Here is a 20,887-nt window from a genome sequence, read left to right as displayed (position 1 = left end):
GTGACATGTTCGACTTCCGAGGCGTGTTCAAAAACCGAAGCATTTACTTCCAGGTTTATGGCGTTCATAAACCAAAATGTTCGTCAACGGAGACGTTCGAAAACCAAAGTACTACTGTATATATACAGCTATGGTTTAATCCCATCCTAATCCTACTTCATGAACCTCTGCCTGACAGCTCACAAAGAGGCTCACGCCATGTGACAACCCAAGACACTGAACAAAGCTCAGCCACTGTCTCCCCCAGACCACTCCCCCAAGTCACCAGCCAGCACACCAAGCTGAGGGGGAGATTCTTATTTCTTTTTAATCAAACCAGCTTTAATTTAAAAAATAATAATGTAACAAGTCCTAAGTTTTCCAGATGGTGTGTAGCCCACTAACTCCCCTTTCAGTCCGGAGCCCCTGAGGCTGCTTGTCTCAGAAATCATGAAGAGCTGTCTTCAAGGCTTGGAACAGCACAGCCAGGTGTGTCTGTGCAGAAGGGGGGCAACTTCCCAGTAAGAAACTGAGGACAGACAGCAAGTGGGTTGGACGCACTTGGGGGAAATGAAGGGAAGACAGTGAGGGAGTCACGAACCCAGGAGTCTGACCGCTAATGTAAAAACCAGGAGGGAAGGTTGAGGAAGTAAGGAGCCAGTTGGGGAGGTGGCTTGAGATCTAAGGTCTGGCTTCTGAAGGCTTGGAATTCACCAGAAACCTGGGCTAGGGGCTCACCGGCGGTGGTGATCCAGCTCAGGGACATGGGATCAACAACGGCGCTGGAGGAGCACACAGATGGAGGCTTACAGCGGAGGGAGAAGAACTGAGCTCACACATCCAGGTGGGTGGAGGGTTCAGTCCAGTGGAAAGATGGTGGGAGTCTCCCCTGGGATGGGTGACAGAGAAAGAGGTATCAGGTGTGCTCAGTCCCAGAGGCAGAGAGGTGGGTCCCAGCCAAGGGGTGGGGGGAGCAGAGACAGGGGACGCTCCCAGGCAGCGCCCAGTCCTGGGTGCTACGGGACCCCCAGGCGGCCCCTGACGGTGGGGAAGGGCTCACAGGTAGCGCTCCAGCCCCGGTGCGTAGCCCGGCTGCCTCAGGTAGGCCTCTCCCGGTCCGAGCGGGCCGAAAGCGCCTGGCGGCCCTGCCAAGGCCAGCAGCGGCTCGGCGGGGAGCGGGCGGGGACCAGGGCGCGTCGAGAGTAGCCCCACACCGTCCGGGGCTGGCGCGTAGAGTGGCGGGGAGGCGGCAGCAGCGCAGGGCGGGAAGGGGGCGTCGGGCGCTGCACAGCAGGGCGGCTCCGGGGCGCCCAGTCCCGCCAGCTCGGGCGGCAGGCTCACCAGGCTGTCCACGCTGAAGATACGCGCGGGCGGAGCGGGCCCGGGGGTGGCGGGGAGCGGCGGCGCAAGCAGCCCGGGGCCGGAGGCGAAGGGAGCGTAGGCGCAGGGCGGCGGGCCCGCGGCGAGCACGGTCGGGGACAGCGCGGCGGGCGCGGGCAGCTCCGCGCGCTTGAAGCGCTTGCGGCGCCGCAGGAAGCTGCCGTTGTCGAACATGTCAGCGGCCGCCGGGTCCAGCGTCCAGTAGTTGCCCTTGCCTGGGTTGCCCGGCTCGCGGGGCACCTTCACGAAGCAGTCGTTGAGCGTGAGGTTGTGGCGGATGCTGTTCTGCCACTTGCGCGGGCTGTCGCGGTAGAAGGCGAAGCGCTCCGTGATGAAGCGGTAGATGGCGGCCAGCGTGAGGCGGCGTCCGGGGGCGTGCGCCAGCGCCATGGCGATGAGCGCGATGTACGAGTAGGGGGGCTTCCCGCGATGCAGGGGTCGCCGTCGCCGCCGGCCTAGGGCGGGGGCGGGCGGGGGCTCGGGTTCCCCGCGGCCCGCGGGCGCCTCCTCGGGCTCCGGACCGGGCTCGGCTCCAGCGAGCGGCGACGGCGGCGGCCCCGACGGCGCGACCGAGGGCAGGGCCGGGAAGTCTGAGAAAGCGGTGGGCGGCTCCATGTCGCTGCGCCCAGTCATTGGGAGTCAGCAGTCCCTGCCCACGCTGCCCGGAAAGCAGGGGCCGCTGACCCGCCTTATATGAACACAGTTTCCCCTCCCCTGCCCCCTGACCAGGGCAGAGGCCTCGGACCTTCCGGGCTGGCCGGCACCACCCCCCTTATTGGCTTTTCCTATCCCCTTATCGTGCTCCTACTCCCCCGCCCTACATTTTGCTCCTCCCATAGTGTCCTCCTTTTGGGTCAATCTTTCTCAGTCTCAGCCTGATTCCTTCCCTATCTCCATTGGGTCTGGCCCTAGCCCTGACCACATCCCACCGGCTTCAATCAGCTCCCTTCCCTTTCCACTCCTTCCTCAACCTCCTCCTTTTTGGGTCAGTGCCAATCACAAATCAATCCCCTCTGCGCTCTCTGGGCCCCCTCCCCATTATGCGTCTCCCGCTGCTGCCACCGAGTCCTGTCCCCTACTCTTCTCTCCTAGCCTCCTCCCTGTCCTTCCAACCCCAGCTGGGGCAGAGATGAGAGCCGCCCAGGGACACCTTGCCAGCCCTCAGCATCCTAACGTGCTGGTCAGGCAATGGAGAAGGGTAGGGTGGGAGAGAGAGCAGAGCAAACAGGCCAGCTTTGTCTCAGGGGAGGATGTTTGGTGGCTACAGAGTCACCATCTCCTCTCTCTCCTACCTTCTCCACAACCCTGTCCCATCCAGGGCACTTGTGAGCATCCTTTGAAAGAATAAAACCTTGAAAAGTGGTAGAAGAACTCCCAGAAAATCCATAACTTGGAGTTGCCTTTCTGGCTGCCTCTTCTCCATGTCTCTTCTGTTCTAGAAAAAGGGCTCCCTTACCCCCCACCCTTCAAATCCCCCCTACCCCCGCCACACACACACACACACACACACTCACGCAGCAAGCACACTGGGAAGGTGCACAGAACACAGGGCTTCACAGCCCAAAGTTCCAAGGAGCAGTTACTGGGTCAGAGAGAGACCTCCCAAGTGCTTTCAAAGATTAGAGGTCTCAGAGAACTGACACAGAAATGCTACATTCACATCTCATTGGGACTGAGGAGGTTATGTGGGGGTGGGTCTTAGCAATTTTTATTAAAAACTCACTCTGGGAAACGCCATCCACCACCACCATCCAGAGGCGATGCCACCTCGAGTCTATTTTGGGAAACTTCTCCAAAGTGACAGGAAAGCCAGCCCTGGCTTGGAGGGAACCAAAGGGTGAAGGAGCCTCCTCTTAAAGAGACTTGTCTTGGGGACAGGCAAGGTCAAAGGAGCAGGGGTAGAGGTAGTTCAGACAAGTGCAGTGCCTAAGGCCTAAATTTAAGGGGGCACTCAGTCTCAGGGGTGGTGCAAGTGCAGGGTCAGTACTTGAGAGCCAGGGTTTCCTTAAGTTTGGGGCCCTGGACACCTACCCTCAGTTCTGGGCCTGATGTGGAATGCCCCTGGGTAAGTAGGCCTGTGGCCTAGGGCTTCAAAATCCAAACTCAAGGCTCAAAGGCCCCACTCTCCCAGCTCCAGTCTCAGCGGATAACATAACAGCCACCATTACTGAGCATTTTGTATATGGGACACACTTTATACCCATTATCTCACTTAAGTGCGAACACCTTCTGAGGCAGGTACTATTATTATCCCTGCTTTGCAGATGAGGAAACTAAGGCTCTGAGAGGTTAAGTGACTTACCTGACTTCACACAGCTGGTAGTTGGCAGAGCTAGAATTAAACCCAGAGTTCAGAGCACCATGACTCTTCTATGAACACCGTATTTTAAAGCTGAAACTAAAAATAATTTAGTCTAGATTTCTTCCAGGCCTCACAACTTCAGCTACAAAGTTGATGCCTAGCCTCTCTCCTGACCTCCAGGTCAGCATATCCAAGCGTCCACTGCATATCACCCTCAACCTAGCATATCCCCCAACCCCAACCTGCTTCCCCTCCTTCTCAGCAAAGGACCCCTTGTCCCTCACCACTCAGAGCAGAGACATGGACATCAGCTTGGGCTCCTCCCTTCCCCATCACTCCCCACATCCACGCAACCTGCAAGTCCTGTCAATTCCACATGCACTCCAAGTCCATCCCTCCTTCAGCTCTCCTGCCTCAGCAGCCACCCAGCACTTCTGAGCCAGGCCCTTTGCCAGGAAAGATGGAGATGAAGAGACTCACTGTCTGGTGGAGAGAAGGACACACACAGACTGTTACAGCTATGAGAGAGGGAGGTGGAGGGGGCTGTATAAGCAGAGAGGAAGGAGAAGATGACACTCGCAGATCTAGAGACAATCACCCATAGCGCAAGAGTGAAGAGTAAGCTCAGTTTATACACAAATAGGTCCCACCTTATACCTTCACCTTGCACGCTACTGCCTGAGCACAGAGAACACAAGACAATGCTATCACAATGAACAGAGAAGGAAGCAAGCCAAGCAAGTGCAGAGCAGGGGATCCTGCTCCCAAAGCTGAGTGACCTGGAGCCAGTTGCTCATTTGCATCTCAGTTGCTTCACCTGCCAAATGGGAACAATAATGAGCCCTCTCAGCGTTGTTACATATTTTGCTGTGTATAATACACATTTTTTTGCCCAAATTTGTGATGGAAAAATAAGGATGTGCATTATACATGCATAGTACTAATTGATATCTACATAAATGTTTTTCATTCTTTAATTTATGCTTATGAGATAAAAGTGTAACTCTAGAAATCAATAACAATATCCATATGCAAAATAATACCCTGGAATATGACAATCAGTTTTGTTGAACTTATGACGAACTTGCAATGAGAAGAGTTCTTGGTCTTCTATGATGTGTAAATATTGTAAATTTGTTACCAGTACATAAAGTTTCCTGTACCTTGTATCTGTTCTTGTGTTTTGTAATTATTTGTTACACAAAAGTTCTTGTACCATAATATGTTAAAAAAATAAATGCTAAAATTCCTTTATAATAAAAAAATACCTAAATGTAAATAAATAAAAATTTGAATTAAAAAATTAAAATGAAAGATGTTTTCCCTGAAAGTTTGGGCCCAAAATGTGGGTGCGTGTTATACACGGGGGTGTATTATACACGGCAAAATACGGTATATGAGATTCAAACAAGACCATGTATGAAAGGGCCTGGCCCACACTGGCACTTTATTTGTTTTCTTCCTACTACACAACTAGCATTTCCAGAATTAAACGAGGGAAAGAAGAGGCAGAGCCAGAGAAGTGATTTCAGAGCCTGCATATTCTCAACTAACTCAACCAGGTGCAGCATAATCCTGCACTAGACTTAGGCACAGATCCAGAGCAGGCGTCTTTCCCACCTTCCCTCCAAAGCCCCCTACCACAGCCTCTGTCTCACACCTCCAGATTACGGGTGGGGGGAAAGTAGCTCTTATTATCTCTCATGGCAGGCTGCAATTTTCTTGTACTTTCAATTTTCTGGTCCATGAGTAGAGCCTGGGACATAGTATCTGTTCAATAAATGATACTGAATGTATGGTTGGCCGAGCTAATCCTGGGGGTAGTGGGAACAGGGAGCTGGGCCAAAGGTGTGAGAACCCAGACTTTACCAGTTCTCTGTGCCTGCCTGGCCCCCTCCATTGGGACTGCTTCCCAGAGCCAAGCAGGCCAGTGACAGAGGGTAGCCCAAGGGCTAATCCATATTTTCAGCGTGGTTGGGCCCTCTTTCACAGGCCCTGGGCCGGATGGGATGCGGCTGAGCATCGAGGCATAAGACTGCCAGTGAAGGCGGCCCCCTTCTCATGGGCCTGGATTCCAGGCGGCCCAGTGTCTGAGTGGAGCCCCTGGGGCGGGAGGAACACAGTGTCTGGGCTGTGCAGTCCTTTGTCTGACCATCCCGGGTGGATATTCAGGCTGGCAGGAGGGATTAATGGCCAGGGATTGCCCCTGGGGCCAGCCTTCCTACTGCCCTTTGGAGGCCAAAGGCCCAGGTCAGGGCACATAGCATTGATGGCTCCCTAGATAGGAGTGGAAATTCCCACCCCGTGCAAAGCTGTTAGCATTAGCCCGCAAGGCTCCTTGCCCCCCAGCCCCACCTCTACAGAGGCACCACAGCAAGATGGGCTTCGTGGCAAGGAGCACAGAGGTGGGGGCCAGAGCTTCCCAACCACTCTACCTGAGAGAGGGGGCTGGGGCTGAAAGTCAGGTCTGGTTCTTGCCCCAAAATTTGCAGCCCCTCTATGAGGGATGATTGCCTCTCCAGAACTCTGGCAGGGATGCTGGGTCCCATTCTTGTGTAGACTTTTCTAACCAGGATGCTCCTAAACTTGGGAGGAAAGCAACAGTCACGTCCTTATCTGCAGGGCCTTTCCCCTGTGGGGAACCCTCTAGACCAAGGGGCTTGAGCCCAGCTCAAAAAAGGGGACAACCGTGGACCTGATTCTGGGGAGAGCATCAGGGAACAACCCAGGAGGAGGATGCTCCTCCTTGTGACTCTTCATTGCGCAAGAGCTTCCATTCAGCAAATTCTAAGGACCTGTGTCCAGGCTGCCCTGGGTGTGGGTCAGTGATGAGTCAGACTGTTCTCTGCTTTCTCTGTGCTCAGGAGGCAGTCACTCCCCGTCCAGAGTAATCAGTGTGTGCTACAGGCAGAGAAGGGATTGCAGGAGCACAGATTGCCAGGCCTCATCCAGCATGGTAAAGTCAGGAAGGCCTCCTGGAGGAGGAAAGCTCCAGCTGACTATGTGGGTCAGGCCCCAGGCTGGAGTACGGGCTCATTCTCTGTGTTCCCGTCACATCTCTGTCACTGCATGTACCTTATTGACTCTTCGTGTGTCTGTCTCTGGCAATAGACTCTGTATGCATTGAAGGCATATGTGTCTTACTTAGTGTAGTGCCAGGCACAAGTTGATGGTCAGTAAATAGGTATCAGATGGCTGGAAGGACAGCTGGGTATCAGGACCAGAAATCTGTGGGTGCCAACGTCTGAAGGCAAGAGAGGATGTGGTCCATTTTGGGAAGTGCAAGACTTTCAGTGTTTCCCCTAAGAATGACATGAGCTAATATCTGTGAAGTTCTTAGGACATTGCCTGGCATGTATCAATGCAGTGTAAGTGGAGGCTGTTGTTTTAGTTACTATTATTATTCGCCGTGGCTAATGTGGAGGGTCAAGGAACTGAGACAAAGAAGGTAGAGAGGGTCAGATTGTAGATGACTTTATTTGCCAAACAAAGAAGCTCAGATCTTTCTAGAGGCAACAAGGAACCTGTGAAAATTCTTCAGCAGGGTAGTGACATGATCATGTCCATCTCAGATGGTTTAAATTTCGAAGGTCATACAGTCCAGGAACTGGCCATCATCCTCCACTCCTTTCTCTCTCCGACCACCTCCAGCCACAGAGACCTGTCAGTTCTCAGAAATTTCTCTCAAATCCACTCTCTTCTTTTGCCCCCTGTCTCAGGCCTTTTTCAGGCCATTGTTCTCACACTGCTGACTGCAGTTGCCTCCTGGCTGGGCTCCCTGCCTCCTCCTCCGATCCCTTTTCCACTCAACAGCAGGCATGATGTCTCATCCGTTGCTGCCATTTAAACACCTTCAAGGGCTCCCCATCACCTCAGGAGTCAGAGCAAACCATTAACACGGCTGGCAGGTGCCACACTACTTGACCTGCGTCGTTTCTCACCAACTCCCGTGCCCTGTTTCCCCTGCAGCACACACATGTCCTGTACAGAGCTACTTTCAGCCAAAGGCCAGGTCCTCTCCCACTCTGAGCTTTTGCTAATCCAAATGAGCACAACCCACTTCGCCAGCTTTAGATACAAATACAGTCTCATTTATTTTTCCAACCAGCACCTCGACCTCCTAAGAGCGTCATTAACAAGAAATCTAATCTGTCCCTCTGAAAGATTCCACATCCAGATTGTCAAACAAACAACAAACAAGCAAAAGAAAACCCTGAGGGTTCCCCATCCAGACGCAGAGAAGGAACTCACCCTTTCTCCCACCTGCCCCTCTGCCAGGAGCTCCTATTTTCCCTGACCTGCCTGGTGTACTCCTCCTTGTCCTTTGAGAACTGTTCACAGAAAATAACCACTTTGGAAAACATTTCCAAATTTCTCCTTCCCAGGAAAAAGGTCCGCTGGCACCTGAGGCCCAACGGTACCCAGAGAGACGTCAGCACATGCTCTGGTCTGCCTCCCTCTGTGCCCAGTTTGTCCTTGGACCCGATGCCAGATCACAGAGCTGCACAGCTCTGAGCATTTGTTAAGTGACTGACTACCTTGCTGAATGAATGAATAAATGAATAATGAATGAGTGAGCTAAAAAGTGCCCACATGTGGCTGGAAAGGCAAAGGGTCCCTGTGCCTAATTTCCAGCTAGAAGCCTGCTTCCTGCCCTCACTGCCTCCCTGCTCAGCTCTGTGGCCCACGGCTTAGACCCTGCCCCCCATCCGGTCCTTGCCTTAGCAGAGTCCAGACTCACACTCAGACAACACTGGCTCAGCCCTGAGGGTGTAATTCCAGCTGCTCCTAAGCCGTACACCTGGCATCTGAAGTATGTTCTGTGTCATTTTGGGCTGTCAGAATTCTGTGTTCTGCCATCTATGTCAGCCTGCACTCTAGGCAATCTCAGAGCTCTCAGGCCTCCCTGCTTCTCATTTCCAGGGAGGCTGAGAGGGAGTGATACTGTCAGGCTGGCTGAGCCAAGGGTGCCCAGACTGGAGGAAACGGCATTTGAATCCACTACTCATTTGCTTTGCGATGCTGAGCAAGTTGCACAACTCCTGGGGCCCACATTAGACACATCAGCCTCTAGTGCCTGAAGAACTCTGAGGTGATCTAGGCCAGTGAATCCCAACCGACAGGTGCTGTAGCGAAAGCCAGCATCTGGAAACCACACAGCACCCAGGGCTGTCTGAAAAGGCGTGCACGATGTGTCCCACACACACGGTATGAATGGAAGTCAGTGCTGCTATGACTGCTAAGTGCCCACGTGTAACAGCTTTGCAGTCATTTTTGTTTTTAATCCATCAGTGGATACTAAACGCATAACTACTATCATATGGAGCAGCTGAGAGGTTTTTTTTAATCCCCATTCTTCAACTACTGCTTTAGTCCAATATGCTGTCTTATAGTTTTGGATGTTGAGGTCCAGAAAAAGTAGCAACTTGCCTGAAATCCCAAGGGAAGTCAGTGAAAAACCAAAAGTGGAGCCTAGGGCTCTGGCTCCCAACCTCCTCCTTCTCTGCATTTATTGAGCAGTGTTTCTAAGTACCTGCTTTGTGGCAGACTTACAAACCAGTGATGAAGACCAAGGGGCTGCCCTCAGGGGCTGACATTTGTGTAGGAGGGGATAGGTATTAGGCAGGGAGAGGAGACATTGAACGAAGACTGTATGCTAACTGCTAAAGGAAGCCATCAAAGGGCTGGAATCAGGGAGTGATGTGATAAGACTCCTGTTGTATAATAACCACTGCGTTTGCAATATGGACGGTGGACCAGGAAGGTTTTATCATTTAGGACATTTTTGGATTCGACTAACAGAAAGCCTCAACCCAAAGCAAGTTAGGATGTAGGGAAATATAATTGCTCCCTAACAAGAAGGTCAGAGGCAGGATGGATTCTCTTGGCTCTGCTGTCCCTCATGGGTTGGCTTCATCTTCAGGCTGGTGACAAGATACTTACAGCACCCAGAACTACAGTGCCTGAGTTCCAAGTATCCAGAAGAAAGAGGAGTCTCTTTCTATAGCTATTTCTTAGGAGAGGAAAGCTCCCCTTCCCTTCACCCCAAAGTCTCCTCAGCTCTCATTAGCCAGAATTAGATCACTTTCCCATTCCTAAACCAATTCAGTGTCAAGGAGGAAAGAGCTACAGGTTTGACCAGGATTAATCAGAACCTACGTACTCCTGGCACTGGGGGTGGGTCACTTTCCCATCAAGCAGGTTGCTGTGTAGAAGAGTGGACACCGGAAAAAATAGGTTCCCTTAGGAAGGAGGAAAGAACCCTCAGCAACGTCTGCTACAAAGAGAGAAGAGAGGAGGCTGGCAGCCCAGACTGGAATAGGGCAGATTCTGTAGAGTGCTTACCTTTTTGCCTTGTATAAACCGCTCACAGATGTCTGCCTCCCCACTCAGCTCTTAGCTCCTCAAGGGCAAGGCCTGGGACTCATCCACTTGTGGATCCAGGCGCAAGAGTCCTTGAGTGGTTAGAAAAGACAGGTATTTCCACAGTAGGAAGCATGGGTTCCTATCCGAGAAGTGCCCCAAGCAGGGACCAGTGAATAATACCCTGTGAAAGGTCATCTGGCTGGGTGACCTGGGCAATCATCTTGACCAAACTGAGCCTCAGTTTCTCCTTCAGAGAACTGGGAGAGGATGATCCTGTTCTTCAGGAACAGTCACCTCTCACGAAATGTTCAATCTGTGTTCTATCACCTTGGGTGAGCCTCAGGGTGGGGGGCGACTGGGGAAGGGTTAAGAAGAGGGAGACTGAGCAGATCGAAAGACAAGAACTGGGGTGCTGGAGCCAGAGCTGACCAGCTCATGAGATTATGTGCATCTCCAAACTCTACTTTTGGAGACATGTTGGTAGTTTGAAATCAGCCATAGTGGGAGGTTTTACACCACAGAAATTTACAAACACTACAAATCAGAACTTCCCCCCACCCCCAAGATCTAGCTGTTAAATAGTCACCAGCCTACCACTTGGCAATACTCCAATGATTCAAATACTAAAGCTCAGACAAGACCGAGACACACTTTTGTGGCTGTCAGGAGGCTCCAGGGAGGGAGCGCCTAGAGGACGGGGCCTCTCGGAGGAGGAAGAGCCGGTCATTTTCCTGTCCTTTCTCTGGGACCCCTTAGCTCACACTCATGGATCATTATGTCTGTGACCAGCACTAGGCCAGAGCCTTATATAACATCTCTAACACAGAGGCTCTACGAGTTAGGCTTGCCCCTCCCTGTTTCATCCTGGTTCTAATGCAGTCACGGGTCACTTAAAGATAGGGATCTGTTCTGAGAAATGCGGCATTAGGCGAGTTCGTCCTCATGCAAACATCATACACAGAGAGCACTTACACACCTAGCTGGTACAGCCTACTGCACGGCTGGGCTGTACGGCACAGGCTACTGCTCCTGGGCTACAAGCCTGTACAGCACGTCACTACTGAATACTGTAGGCAACTGTAACACAACGGTAAATATGTGTGTATCTAAACATACCTAAACAGGAAAAGGAAAAGCTACAGTAAAAATACAGTGTAAAGGATAAACAGTAATGCACCTGTACAGGGCACTTCCCATGAATGGAGCCTGCAGGCCCAGAAGTTGCTCTGGGTGTCAGTGAGTGTGCAAGCCAAGGACAGGACTGTCCACTGCTGTCCCCTTTATAAACAGTGTCCCACATGCCCTCCCCCTGCTTCCTTCTGACAGGCTCAGAAGCAGATCATTGAAGAGGTGCATGCAGCTCCATGAACTGGGAGTGGGCTGGATTGATTGGAAATATGGAGGAGAAAGCGGCTGGGTCCGGCCTAGATCACCGTAACAGGGACTGTCAGGAGGGATTGGAATGGTGGCCTAAGGATCAGTGGGAATAAGAAACCAAGATGGAGAGAGAAAAGAACATAGGGGGTTGTCATGGCAGTGTGGTTTTGGCCCCTGCATGTTGGAGCAGTGGTCAGATTAAGGAATTTTGTGGTGTTCATTAAAAAAAGAGGGTGTTTAACACGAAAAGTGTGTAGAACTGAGGACTCGATATTTTGACTTTGGAAATTTGTTTCGGGTTCCATGGACTCTATGTGGCAAAGGGCATTGGTTTTATGGATAAAATAAAACTTATCTATACTTTACGTCATTACAACCTGAAAGTATTTCCAAAGTTTAGGGACAGGCTGGCTGCACACAACCAGAGAAAGCTTTTACTAAAGTGACAGTGGCACTTTCTACTTGTTAAGGCAGCTCTCATGGACCTGTGTCCTTGTGCAGTATCTACTGCACAAAGTAGATAGTACTGCACAAAGAGTTTACAACAATGTACTCTGAAGACCATCGAGTAGATCTGGGATCACTATAGCACCTTCTAAATACGTAGCACTGGGGGGGGGGTCAGGCCCCTCTGTGCCGAACAGGCCAGTGGCTGATTGATTGGGATGTCACCATCTGTGTAATCAAAATCGAGGTGCTGTGAGTGAGAAGGAATCCATTGCCAAACCCCACAGATACTGTTCCTGTCCGAGAAAAAAAAAAAAGTTCCTCCTGAACCAAATATCCTTCTGTTCCTTCCAGGAAACTCAGCCCCAGGATAATCTTACGGGACTGCTGTCATATATGCAGCTGTCGGTGACCAAAACGCCATTGCGCTGTACATGACTATACTACAGATCATACTGTTTGACTTAGCAATTCCCCTGCGAGGAATTCATCTTGAGGGATGTGCTCAGCGATGCATGTTGACGGACGCCCATCACTGTGTTGTTTGTAATAGGGGAAAATCGAACCTACTGTCCTGCACTGAGGTTGGGTTCCTTCCTTGAAACATTAGGCAAACGTTGAAAGAAGAAATTTTTGAGGAATTTTAAATGCATGAGGAAATGTTCATGATATAATGTTAAATATTAAAAAAACAGGGTAAAAATTGTACAATACGGTGTCCATGTTTATGTATCTATACGTACATGGAAAAAGAAAGGGAAGAAAAATTACCAAAATATCAAGTTTTTATCTCTAGGGGATGAATTTGGGATGCTTTCTCTTTTTCCTTTTTCTTTTTAGGAATTAAAATAGTGAACATTGTTCACCGAGATGTGCCCTTAAGACATGCGTACTTTGCTGTATACCTATGTGTTAATACTTCAATAAAAAAGTTTTAAAATATTATACATATTTAACACACCAGAAACCACTAACAACGGTTGCCTCAGTGGAAGAAAATGGTGTGGTTATGGGACCAGAATGAGAGGGAGAGGGAGACTTTAACTCTACCATTTACAGCTTATGAACTTGGAATCCTGTGAGTGTATCACCTATTCAAAGATGAGTTGATTACATTTTTAAAAATAGAAAATAAGCATACATGAGTTCTTTAACCAGAGGGGGGAAAATGCTAATTGCAGAGCTATCCCCAATTTACAGATGAGGGAATGGCGGTTCAGAGAAGTGGAGGGAGATGCCCAGAGTCACCGGCCAGAAGACAGTTTCAAGTGGCAATGCTTGTCCGACCTCTGAGTGCGTTTGGGGCTCTGAGTTTGCCAATTACTTCCCTACAGACTCATTACTGTTTGATAGATACAGAAACTAAAATCACTCAAATTTAGAGCCCACCTCCCTCATCCATAAGTCACCTAAAGCACTGGCTTCCTGCCTGCCACCCTTCTCCGGCCGCCCCACCAGACAGGCAGGCAGGCAGTCTCTACAGCAGTCCCTTAGGGCAAAGGTCCTTTAGGGTGCCCCGAGGAGGCCCACAGAGGTCAATCCCAAGACCCCCAGCTGCCCATATGTCTCCCAAAGCACTAGAACACAAGGAAGAGTCCAGAACTCTTAGGCGGAAAGAAGGAAGAGCTCTCTGGCAAGTAGCATCTGGAACAGTTTATGCCTTTGGAGCAGGCGTGCAGTCATTAGTAGGGTTTTGGCATGTTTGGAGACAATAACTGCATATTTTCTGCAGGGTGCATTGTGAACTGCCTTTGCTCAGAATGTAATGAGTATGTTTCCTACAAAGGGGGGATATGTACGCTCCTCCCAGGCCTTCCTGGGCTGCTTTGCTGCTGTCTGCTTGGTGTTAGGCTTCCGGCCTTCCTATTTTTAGACGGGTCCTACAGACAGGACCAGCTGCTGTGAGTGTGGCTTCCCTGATGGGACAGAGGATCAGTGGGCAGCCTACTGGGGGAAGAATCATTCGCTCCAGTGCTTTACTGTGGTCAAGAGTCACTTCTTTTCATCCCTGTTCAAAGACTCCACCCTGGGGACTTGCCAAGCTTAAAAAATGGAGGGCTTTGTTTTTTTCCCCCAGAAGTTTACATGGGTGGAAAATACAAACAAGTTCATCTCTTGTGCCCCCTCTCCTGGGCTCCAGGCTGCCAGTCTCTCATTCTCCTTTGGGCCTTTACAAAGGTAGGTTCTTCTGCCTGGAATGCCCTTCGTCCTCTCTCCACACCCACCCGCATCTGAAAACCTCAGCTCATGCCATCTCCTCCAGGGAGCCTTCCAAATGGAGATACATCTCCTTCTCTGACTTCCCCAAAGCTCCTGTGCTTCCCTCAGTCACAGCCGTTTACCATACACAGTGCTGAATGCTTGCTTAGTTCCTTCTCCTGTCTAACTCTGCGAGCCTTGAGAAGTGGGGATGTGAATTATTTCTCTAGCAAGAGTCTCAGTATCCAACATAGGGCCAGGGACAGAATGGATGCACAGTGGTTGCTGACACTAATTGATGGAATGAATAAATTGATGACTGTAAACACAGAGCATCAGAGATAAAAGGGGCAGGTTGCAGAAGCTTAGTGAGGGAAGGGAGAAGATATTATCAGGAGTCATTGGCTGCAAGTGACAGAAAACCAACTCAAACTAACAAGAAAAATGAGGGGGTGTTGGCTCATAAATCATGGCAAAGGTGAAATTGGATTTAGAAATATCTGGAAGCAAGTACTCAAACATCCTCTTCATGTCAGCTTCCCTTTCACAGATCACTTTCTCCACGAGGCTGGGGACCTGGCTATTAGCAGCTTCATGCTCCTGTCCTTACAGTTCTGCAAACAGATACAAAAGAGCTGCAGTTGGGAAAAAAGCTTCAGAGAAGGACTCTGAGTGATCTAATCTGAGACCATGCTCACCCCTTGACACATGGCTGTCAGAGGATGGCAGCTCCCAATTAGAGGAAGAGCAATTCGCCCAAACATATGGGGGTATCACAGCCATGACTCTTGGGAGAAATCATTGTGACCTGGGCAGCCATCCCAATTTAAATCTACTAAAGTCACTAACATTTCTTGAGCATCTCTGTACCCAACTCATGTTACATATTTTCATGCCTGTTGTTTTACAATAACTCTGTGAGCTGAATATCATTACTCCCATTTTACAGATGAGTAAACTGAGGCTCAAAGAAAGTAAGCAAGTGGCCCAAAGTTCCAGAGAGTTTAGGAGCCCAACAGAGCACTTAGTCCCAGTCTCCTCTGTGTGCAAATGAAGAAACTGCAGCCCCTAGAGGGTAGAGACTTGCCTGAGGTCACAGAGTAGGTCAATAGAATAATCTGGGACTGGAATTCATGAACATTGAGCCACATGACATTATAGATATGTAAGAGGCATCTTTGAGGTATCTGCTATGCTCATGACAATTTCTCTTCTCTCAGAACAGCCCCCTACCACCAATCCACATGACTATGGAGAATGACCCCCAGAGGAGTAGCTTGGGAACCATGTTAGTACTATGTGACCACCACTCCCCTTCCCAAAGCTGACTGGGCCAGAGTTGGACACCTGCTTCAGTTGGGCCAATCCCCTTCTCTTGGGAATTTGGAGATTCTTTTCACATGGCAGGACCTGTCAGACGCTGTAAGCAGTCATGTCTTCCCTCATCTGATGAGGGGCAGATAACACCCATCCGGGAAGAGAAAGAACAGAGACAGAGATAGAGGCAGGAGCTACCTCACCCCCTGGGTTTTACATTCAGGTTGATTAGATGCTCTCCTTCCTCATACCACTCTCCAAGGCTCACGAGGGGCCACATGAAAAGAGACCGGATGATATGAGGTTTGGCAAAAGAGGAAGGAGCAGGACACGAGCCAGCACTTGCTGAGCACCTACAGGTTCCAGCTCGGACAAACATTTCATCTGTTTTTCCCAATAAGCCTATGAAATAGTTATCCCTTCTCCGTCTTATAGATAAGGAAGCAAGTGCTCCAGCACTGAGGTGGCTTGCTCCAGGGTGAATGACTGGGAAGTGGCAGAGTGGGGACCTGAACCCCGTTTGCAGATGACTGCCCTCTCATTGTGGCGTCCCATTGCCTTTAGAGGGTCTAAGCGTGGCAACCTGAGCTTCTCCAGCACTTTTTCCTCCCAAGCATCATGACCCCAACATGCCCAGTCCTCTCAGACAGCCCTCCAGGGCTCCGCAGCCCAGTCAGAACACCTGCCGCTTTCCCTCCAGCACTCGTCACCGTGCAGTTCTCAGTCCTGTGGGTGACCGTCTGCCTAACGTCTGCCTCTACCATCACACTGTAAGTTCCCTGAGGGGAGGGGCTTTATTGTTTTCACCACTCTATCCCCATTTGTATCCACTCAACAAATATTTACTGAGCACCCACTGTATGACAGCCACTGTGGCAGGTATTAGGGATATAACAGAGAACAAGAATGACAGAAATTGCTGCCCTTTGGAGCTTACCTCCTAGTGTAGAAAGACAAACAATAAGCAAATCTTACCGTTTTCGAAGGTAATAAGCATGATTGACAGAAATAAGTAGGGGAGGATAATAGAGAGGGTGGGGGTGCAATTTTATATAGGGAGGTCAGGAAAGGCCTCGAAGGAAGTAAGGGAGGGAAGCTTTTGTGTACCTGGGGGACGGGCATTCCAGGCAGTGGCAACAGCAAGGAAAAATGTGCTGAGGTAGGAAGATCCCTGGCATTTTGCAGGAACAGCAAAGAGACCAGCATGGCTGGAAAAGAGTGAGCGAAGAGCAGGGAGCGAGAACTGTGCAGGATTCTGGAAGGGCATGGCCTTCCCTTTGATTTGGGAGGTTACTGAAGAATGATGGAGGAGTAACTTGATCTGATTTAGGTTTGAAAAGGACCACTCTGGTTACTGTGGTAAGAATTGATAGTTTCTGACACACATTAGGGGTTTAAGAGATATTTTTGAATGAATGAGCAGAGGAAAGTGAAAAGGAAGAGAGAAAGGAATTATTATCAAGGGGGAAAGTTGGAGAGGCAAACCCAGAGGACACTTCTAACCTTAACATTCAGTGATTGAGTCTAGTTATGAGGAAGTGAAAGGGAAGAAATGTCTGCTGAGCAGAGTGTGAACCTCCTTGCTCTCAGGGTATCTTAGTTCCAGGAGGTCATAACATCTTGTAGGAGATGCTCAGGTCATGACTGGATGGCTTCAGGAGAACCTATGAGCTGTGGCTTTCCATAGGCCAGGGACAGCCTGTGTGTCCCCGACATCTCCTCCTGTTCTCTGGCTCAGATGTTACAAGTAGACTGAGCAAGGTTTCTGTCTCCTCCGTCAGGCCCTCCATCTGACCCTAAGGAATGGTGGCCCTTCTTGGTACATCTGGTCTACCGCCTTAGGCAGTACCAATGACAGAAGAGGCCCAGGGAGCAGGCCTCAGAAGGCACATTGGCAGCAGAACATGTGTAGTGATATTTGGCAGTGGCCAGGAAACTGTCCAGGGTGGCAGATTCTCTGTGGGCAAAGTCCTGGATTCCAGGGAGCCAAGGCCAAGGCAGGCCAGGAATTCCTTGCCTTAATTTTGCCTCTAATTCCTCCCAGAAATGAGGCGTGTCAGTCATCAAATTCTCAGGGTTTTATGAGGCGATTATGGTGATTACTATAAACCTCCTGTGTGTTGTTTTCAAAGGGGCAATTAAATGGAGGAACCAGACACCATTTTCATTTCTCATTAAGTGATTAGGGTTTGTTTGGCAAATCCCAACATCTGTGGCTACAGGCAGGCTCTGCTGAGCTTGACTTGGGCAATGCGTATCCTCCACACACATTAAATATCCAGCACTTCCCTTCAGACCTGGCTTATCCTGGCCTGAAGGAATTGGAAGGAATAGTTTCATTGTACAGATGATGAAAGTGAGGCACAGGATGGGAACTGACGCACCAGTATTGCACCCTTAGCAAGCAGTAGAGCCCCATTCTGCCTCCCAGAGGCAAGACTCCAGCCACTAAACCATGCTTCCCATCTAAAGAGGGAGCTTTCAATAAACTTGTGCCCATTGAGACGGATTCACTTCTGGAAGGAGCAGTGAAGGCTCCTTCTTTAGCGTGAGGTCATTTTCCCACCTGACTCTTCTGTCTCCTAGAACAACTACCACATCAACAAGTATGGCAGACATGGTTGGTTGCCCACCCAACAGTCATTCCCAGAATCCTTTTCTTTTGCCTACCTCCCACTAAGGAGATTGCATCCCGTCTCTCTAGCAGTAAGGAGAGGCTACATGACCCTGTTCTGGCCAATGAGATACATGGGGGTTTCTGCTAGGGGGCTTTTGGGTAAGATTTTCCTCCTCCTTCAAATCACTCAAGGAGAAAGCTTTTGCTCCATACTCACTCCCTTACTTCTGATTTTAGATAAGGTTGTTTGTAATGGTGCTTGGAGCTGAGGCAGACATCTTGTAACTTGAGGCAACATGCTAGAGGAAGAAAGCCAGCTGTTCGAATCATCTATTGCTGCATTAACAAATCGTCCCCAAAATTCAGTATCTTAAAACAACAATTTATTATTACCCGTCATTATTCTGTAGGTTAACCAGGCTCAACTAGATTGTTCTCACTTAAGGTCTCTTCTGTGGATATAGTCTGATGGAGGATGGGGCAGGATTCACCTCAAGGTGACTGGGCTGGATGACCTGGATGACCCACTCACATAGCTGGCAGTTAGCTGCTGCTGGATGTCCAGTGGGAGCTCAGCTAGTGTTCTTGACCAGGAGACCTGCACATGGCCTCTCCCTGTGGGCTGGGTGTCCTACAGCATGGTATTAGGCTGGTGCAAAAGTAATTGCGGTTTTTGCAATTATTTTTAACCTCTTAAACTGCAATTACTTTTGCACCAACTGAATAGCTGGCTTCCAAGGGCAAAATCTTTCAACACTAAGAATTTTAAAAGGCCCAGACAGGTGCTACAAGACTTATAACCTAACCTTGAAAGTTCACAATGTCATTCCCACTGCATTTTATGATTATGCTAGTCAGTAAGGCCAGCCCAGATTCAAGGGGAAGAGAATTACACTCTACCTCTTGATGAGCCAATGGCAAGGTCACATTGCAGAAGAGCAAGCAGTATGGGAGATATTATCACATCTGTCTTTGAAAAACGCCATGCCCACACTCCAAGGACTAAGATGTGGTAAGATGGAAAGAGCCATGGTCCTTGTTATCTATGAGCCACTGTACCAGCCCTGGGACTACCCCCTCTGGATTTCTTAAGTAAAAAAAAAAACCACAAAAAAACAATGCCCTAAAGAGTTAAGCCGTTATGAGTTGGATTTTCTGTCAAAGACTTTCTGGAGGAGGTGGGACTTAAATTGGACATTTCAAGATCATTTAAAATTCTTAGACTGTGCCATCAGACGCTCCTAGGTCTGAGTTCCGTTTTGGCAATTTCCACTAGCTGTGTGACTGAGCAAGTTAGCCTCTCTGAACTTCAATTTCCTCCTTTGTAAAATAGGAATAATAATACCTGCCTCTAAGGTCGTTCTGAGGATTAAATGAGATGATACATAGTAAGAGCTTAGCATGAGACCTGACGTATAATAAGTGGTTGGTAAATGTTATTTATCATGATTATTTTATCATGTTATTGAGATGAGGAAGAGGAATCCAACCTGATCTGTGTGACTCCTGAGGTCATTGCTGGGACATCGAGGGGAAGTGTCAGGAAAGTTTTGAGGGACATAGCTGCTCTGGATGTGCCCAGCTTCAATCTCTGGGGGCACAAGCAGAGCTGAGGGGCCCTGTAAGACAGGCTGCAGAGGAGCTTCTGCCCAGGGAGAAGCTGGACTGTCCTTTATAGCTCAGCAATGGGGAAGAGGTGGGAGTGAGCCTGTGTTTGGGAACTGGTGAGAGGAGCCTCGTTGGGACCCTGGGCAATCACCTTAGAACAGTCAGTGAGGCCCCAAACCTTCCTCTATGGAAACCTGTCTGAGGTTGGGGCAGGGAGGGTAGGAGTCAGGGGCTAGTTCTCTGCAGGTAAGGTGACTAATTCTTCCCAGTTTGCCCAAGACCTTCCAGTTTTAGCACTGAAAATCTCACAGTTGGTCAGATCCTGTTGGCAGGACATCCTCTAGGTGGAGCCCTGCAGGACTCTGGGATACAGGGTGAGCGAGTCTTGGGGATAGCACCCAGGTCTAGAAGGTCGGTCCCATGGAGGCCTGGGATACAGCGCCACCTCCAGGGCATCCAGTCTTTACAGTCTCATAGGTCAGGGACACCACAGCCCCTCAGTGATCACAGGCCACATGTCCAGGCCTGGGATGGAGGGTGTAGTGCAGAGTAGCAGCAGCTTCTGTCCAGCCACAGCAGGCCTGTCTCAGCCAGGAGAATCACTCTTGTGCCGTTATCACCAATGAGTAACATGGGGTCATTTTATGGGCTCAGGACATACAAGAACTGTGCTCATGCCTGAGATATAGCTTCCCCAAACCCAGTCCTAGAACTGAAATCCCACTATTTTCTGTTCATTTCTTCAGTTTAAACCAGTAGGGACTGTGTTCCTGGAAGTCCTCACATGACATGCACTCTCAGAGTACAGGAGTTTCCAGTCCTTTCCTGAGGAGGAGATAGCCTTGAAAGGTGAGGAAAAGGTGCCTGGGGTTCGGGGAGGAGGGAGTGAGCACAAGAGTCCTGAAACAATGTAATGATTGGGCCAGTGTGGAAATGAGAAGGCTGGAAGAAAGCTTAGGCTGACATGTCACTGGGGATGATAAATTGACTGCCTGTTTCATTCCCCTTTTTCTTAAGAGCCTTCTAAAATGACTCTTAAGAAATAAAAAGGATATAAACCCACAACAGTAAAGATAATGGGTAAAGTAGCCTCAGTAGACAAGATACTACAACGAGTTTCAGGGCAATAGAAAACAGATGGAGAAGTGGCAACTGATGAAGCAGGGCAGAGAAAGCCTTTGTGCAGCATGTACAGAGAGGAAGATATAGCCAAGAAAGGAAGCGTTGGAAGAACCAGCAAGACACAGAGCTTAAAAACAGGGATTCATGGATTAATCTGTACATTTGACAGTCTC

The 20,887-nt window shown here is 49.7% G+C and overlaps 1 protein-coding gene across 1 annotated transcript; it reads right to left on the bottom strand.

Moving 5' to 3' along the window:
* Positions 1–294: 294 nt before the first annotated feature.
* On the bottom strand, positions 295–1,996 carry FOXE3 (forkhead box E3). Its single transcript, XM_019749354.2, has one exon. The coding sequence runs from the start codon at positions 1,990–1,992 to the stop codon at positions 1,036–1,038; it is 957 nt and encodes a 318-aa protein (XP_019604913.2). The 5' UTR covers positions 1,993–1,996; the 3' UTR covers positions 295–1,035.
* Between the last annotated feature and the right edge of the window lie 18,891 nt (positions 1,997–20,887).

Source organism: Rhinolophus sinicus, linkage group LG06, assembly GCF_036562045.2.
Source record: "Rhinolophus sinicus isolate RSC01 linkage group LG06, ASM3656204v1, whole genome shotgun sequence".
In the NCBI taxonomy this organism is placed as follows: Eukaryota; Metazoa; Chordata; class Mammalia; order Chiroptera; family Rhinolophidae; genus Rhinolophus; species Rhinolophus sinicus.
The sequence above is the reverse complement of the archived record's forward strand: the minus strand, read 5'-3'. Positions and strand labels throughout refer to the sequence as shown.

Excerpts from the sequence above, each read along its gene's own strand:
- FOXE3 (XM_019749354.2), bottom strand. The coding sequence starts at position 1,992 with ATGACTGGGCGCAGCGACATGGAGCCGCCCACCGCTTTCTCAGACTTC.